The following is a 5,035-nucleotide window of genomic DNA, read 5'->3' as shown; positions in this document are numbered from 1 at the left end:
TCAGCAGGATAAGCACAACAAGGCACAACAAGAAGTGCTCACCAAAGAAGGCAGCATAGACTGCAGAAACGTAAGGAGAGCCCTGGGGCTCCTATGTCAATTCCTTGCTGTAAGTCACTTCAGCATCAGCTTTTACATGATTCCATGGCTTGTTAAGGCATCTGAGCAATAACACTGCCCAATTTCTTGACAACTTGCCTCTCTAATGCCTCAGTAGCTTTATTACACAGAAAGGAAAACAAAAAGCGTAACAAACCTTTTTGTGTTGATCTGGACACCAGAAATTTTTCTCTTGTCCTTTCTAAGAGAACACTGCTGCAAAGGCCTAACAGGCCATGGCTCTCTTTCCTCAGGATACAGCTTAATAGCTTCTCCTCCCTCAGTGGGCTTCCCTCAGCCCAGCATACATCCAAGAGCTCCCTGAATAGGTGCCGTACTTCATCTGCTTGACGCTCCACGTCAAAAGTCACTATACTAAGAGCAGCATAAATTGTATCTACTAGTTCTCTTTGATCAAGTTCTGCTGAAATCTCAGAACTGCACTGAAGTCTCTGCAGAGATTTCAAGGAGTCACGAAGAAATTCAACAAAGATGTTTTGTAGAGAGCAATATTGCTGGAGCGAGGAGTTATGTGTGCCTTGTTCCTCCTGGAAAAATTCCAGCAGGACTTTTGCCCTCTGGGGAGCCCGCAGCAAAAGCTTCCGTAGAGCTGAAACAACATCCAAACTGAATCTGTGAGAACAGCCATCTCTTCTTTTCCCATCTGTGATGTGCTTGTTTTGGATGCACTCAAATGCTTCAAACAGTTCCTGGTAGGGAAATAATAACAGTGAGCCTTTCAGAGTCCATTAAAAATATCAAATAAATTACTTAAGTAAACAGAAGAAACTTGAAAGCAAGAAGATAAATCAACTTGGAAACATCATATTGCCATCAAAATCCATTAATAATGGTCCACCTTGTCCAATACCCTTCCTAGAAGAGTGGATATGCCAGAATATGTAACAAAATACAAAGAATCCTATAATATACAGCTACACTATGTAGGCCATGAGCTCATAAGCAAGTTACCTTAGTCCACAGGCAGCTCCCATGGGATGGCTGAAAGAGTACCATACTCTGCCTCTTAGCAATATATTGATGTGACTATCTTCATGAGTCAGTAAGAAGATGATGATTAGTGTTCAGCCTTTTCTTTTTTAATCCTACTTGTCCAGATTCATACATCTATCTATCATATCATCCTCACTGACACTAATTTTTCAAACTCAGTTAAAACTGGCCAACAGTTTCCCCTCAGAAGGGGAAAACAAACAAACAAACAAATCCCCATTAGGTCTCCCAATAAGGGGTGAAAAGGTAAGGGCCAAATCAGTTGAACAGCAATTAAACACACTTGTGGCACTTCCAGAACTATGTAAGTGCTGTCCTTGGCTGGAAGAGACAACTCAGGAAATATGGAGGGGAGAGGCAGTTGGTATGCACAAAAATGGAAATACAAGAAGTAGAAGACAAGTCCACAACATCCTTTTCTTTTTTTGCTCAATCAAAGCATAACTCTACCTACTAGCATGCCTCTGACAGTAATTGTGACAAAGATGTGAGGCTGCTAAATCTCCTGTTTCTGTGCAACACCGCAGACAATGCTAGAACCTTTCATGACCTTAGATGGTAATGTACACAGACTTCATTTGTCATTAACAGACTTCAAGAAGATTTATTTTAATCAGCCAAGCTGACCTTTTATCCTGTATCCTTAGAGAGCAATTAAACACCTTTTCCTTATACATATTTAAAAGCTGCAAATAGTCTCTGAATATAATAAGTTTTCATATTCCTCTTAAAAAAAAAGGCAAACAAAAGAATTCTTTTAAGAGTTAGAACTTATAAGACTAGAAGCAACCTCTGAGGGCCAGCACCAAATTAGAACAGTTCTACAGTTCACAAGTTTCCTGACTTTCTGATCTATACCTGCTTTTGATATTAATCCACCTTTGCCTATTTCTATGTATTTTTCAAATAAATCAGTCTGCATGTGTTAATGAACACTAGAAAAACAGGTACTGGACCTCAGAGCACACACCATACCAACTGCCAAACAACATCAGCAGTAACAGCACAGCAGGCAAAACCTTTCAGGAAGTGGGCAAAGGGGTGTGGAAGAGATTAAAATTAAGATTTTAGGAGGAAGAAAAAGAAAATATAAACACAAATGTGCTTGCTGACTACAGCTTATTTTGTCTCACACCTGCTTTCAGCTTTATGATTACTGAAGGTGTCTAGAGATGTAAGACTGTGGCAAGTAGCTGCAGTCAGGACTGAAGCACGGAGAAGCTTATTCCTTGCCTGCCTACAGCCTCCTCGCCAGCCAGAGAAATCACTTGCAGGCACATTGGATTAACTTCAGAAAGGGATCTGAATTACAGTCTCTTTCAGTTGCCTAGAAGATTAACAACACACAGGCATCTCAGGCAGTCAAGCCAGCAGGAAGCATTAACTTCAATCCCAAAACAGTGTTGGACATTCTGCATAACTGACAAGAAGTATGGCATACTAGAGTAGCTCACCTGTAGGACTTCCTCAGAGACATCTTTCTGTAGCTCTTCCAAGAACAACAAAAATTCAGTTTCCCTCTGAAGAACAACTGGAATAGTTTTCTGAAACAGTATAAGAGAATGGGGAAGATGTTACCCAACAAAATTTTTATTTATTTACATTACCATATAAACTTAACCTTAGCCATTTTGTTAACATTTTGAGGCAGGCTGAAATATCTCTCTGAAGATGCCTATTTATCAATTAAAGGCTACTCCACAATTAGGTTCCGCTCTCGCACCAGTGGATGCCATTTACTAATACACTTGGAAACACAGACAAGTGTCACACTGTCAGGACTTACAATCCCGTGAGAGACAGCTTTCCTCAGAGGGTAAAGCAAAAATGCAAGCCTAAATAGTGACAAGGACAAACGAATTTAAAATCAAGAATGATCACACATCCCAGTGTGCCAATTAAAAAACAAAAAAGAAATAGAGGAAATAAGACTGGTTTCTCCTTTACTCATGGAACATACTGCACCTGTCTGTCTGAAAACAGCAATACAGCAAGTACATCTCTCATCACATAAAGCTAATAAAGAATTGTCCAATGCCTCTCCATCGTAAGAAAGGTGCAGCACAACTGCAGAACTGGCTTCCATTTACAGAAATGCTCAGTGCTAAGATGCCAACTTCTGTTTTGTAAACAAAAAAAACTCCCAATTTTTCTCTCCGGTGTGGAAAAGGTTAATGGCTGTTTCTTGACAAGCTTGTTAAAAGCAAAAGCAATGGAGCTTTCCAGCTACCTTGAGAATGTGATTCCACGAAACGTGGTAAAGCCTACAAGTTAAATAAGCGACTAGGCAGACCTTTTGCACTTGGAAGTCAGCTAAATGTTACTGTACCTGATTCCTGGCAAGCCATTTTTCCAGCACAAGAAGCCAAAGCCAGGCAGTTCTCCACGGGGTAGAATTCTGTCCCCATCTACAAGAGCAACAGGAACATACACTGGATTATACAAGGTAGCTCCTATCTCTAAGATCCAAGAAAACACTGCCAGAGGTCATTTGGATTTTTATACTTCTCTGGGTAAGATAAAAATAAAGATGACTGAATAACTGAAGATGAGTCAGACAGGAAGAGAATGCTGATAAACCAGAATATTGGTCCTACTTTTACATTAACTCAATCATTTCTGCTATGCAAATAACTACTTTTAGATCTGCCAAATACCAACACTATCAGAGTAGATCTTTGCTTCAAAACAATGACTTTTTTTTCCCTAGTCCAAAGTTCAGTCTGCACAGTCCTCTTTGAGCACTTCAGCAGATTTCTTTGATATCTGACCACTTGCTGTTTCCTAATTTGTCCAGTTCTACACAAAAAAAATGAAACTAAGTTTTAGGCCACAGCAGCACAAGTGCAGCTCTATGTCCATACTAAAAGTGAAGAAATGTATTAATTAAACAAAGGATACTTCTAATTTCCATCAGCTTTTCATGTGCTCCAGTACTTACACACAGATTTTGAAACCTACACAGTTACAGAACATATTCAGTACTGTCAACAGGACTCGGAAAAGGAGAAGGCACAAGACAGTTTATTGGCCATTAAAAATCTCATCCCTGCTAACTAAAGATGTGACAGCCCAACTATCAAAGGTAAAAAGAATAGAAATTATTATGTCTTGCATGGCCATCAGCAATAGTTATCTAATGATGTGCACAACTGCTTCTAGACCGGTTAGCTCAGTCAGTTAGAGGGTGGTGCTGATAACACCAAGGCCGCGGGTTTGATCCCTGCTCGGTCCCCATGTGTTGCCTGGTCTAGTTGAGAGGTGTCCCTGCCCATGACAGGGAGGTTGGATTAAATGATCTCTAAGGTCCCTTCCAGCCCAGGCCATTCTATGATTCTAGACCTCTTTAACTGCTGTGAGTGTAAAATGTTTCTCAGAACCTTTAGCAAAATGTTACCCAAATTTTAAAAAGAAGAAGTACGATCATCTGCTTGGAGAAGGGGAATACCACCGCTCTCTGAAGTGCCAGAAAGTCACCCTTCACAAGCACATACCTGAGAAGCAGAGATCAAACCTAACCAAGGTTGAGTAAAACTCATGTCATTTCAAAATCCCGTACGAGAGAAATAAGAAACCAACAGCACAATTTGAATTTTTCAGAGTTTAAGGTTTTACAGATCAGAAGGCCTTTCAAAAGCAAACTTGAGGATATTTTAAATAACTACACTACTGATCCTGGCGGATCCCTTTCCAAATTAATCGAAGCTTGGTGTTAAAGGAACGTAATTTCAGGACACATTCTTTCTCTTTCTTATCCTTCAGTAAAAACTAACCAAATCAGCTCCGAAATGCTCCCAAACAGTTTCAAGCTTGCAACGACCACCACGTCAGCTGCATAAATAACGGCAGCTCATTACGCCGGGGGGCCGGGCGGCCTGGCTCTGTGCTCGGGCAGCGATGCCCACCTTCGGGTAACCCGTAT

At 40.6% G+C, this 5,035-nt stretch overlaps 1 protein-coding gene across 1 annotated transcript in view; it reads right to left on the bottom strand.

The window, feature by feature from the left end:
• Positions 1-3,521, bottom strand: part of ZFYVE26 (zinc finger, FYVE domain containing 26) — a gene marked incomplete at its 5' end in the record, with an annotated part of 46,628 nt that extends 43,107 nt beyond the window's left edge. The window contains 3 exons of the mRNA XM_009870476.1: positions 257-809; positions 2,568-2,657; positions 3,443-3,521. Coding sequence (XP_009868778.1) covers positions 257-809; positions 2,568-2,657; positions 3,443-3,521 — 722 coding nt within the window. The remainder of the gene's footprint in view (positions 1-256; positions 810-2,567; positions 2,658-3,442) is intronic.
• Between the last annotated feature and the right edge of the window lie 1,514 nt (positions 3,522-5,035).

Source organism: Apaloderma vittatum, unplaced genomic scaffold, assembly GCF_000703405.1.
Source record: "Apaloderma vittatum isolate BGI_N311 unplaced genomic scaffold, ASM70340v1 scaffold17085, whole genome shotgun sequence".
Classification (NCBI taxonomy): Eukaryota; Metazoa; Chordata; class Aves; order Trogoniformes; family Trogonidae; genus Apaloderma; species Apaloderma vittatum.
This window is presented reverse-complemented; position numbering and strand designations above follow the sequence as displayed.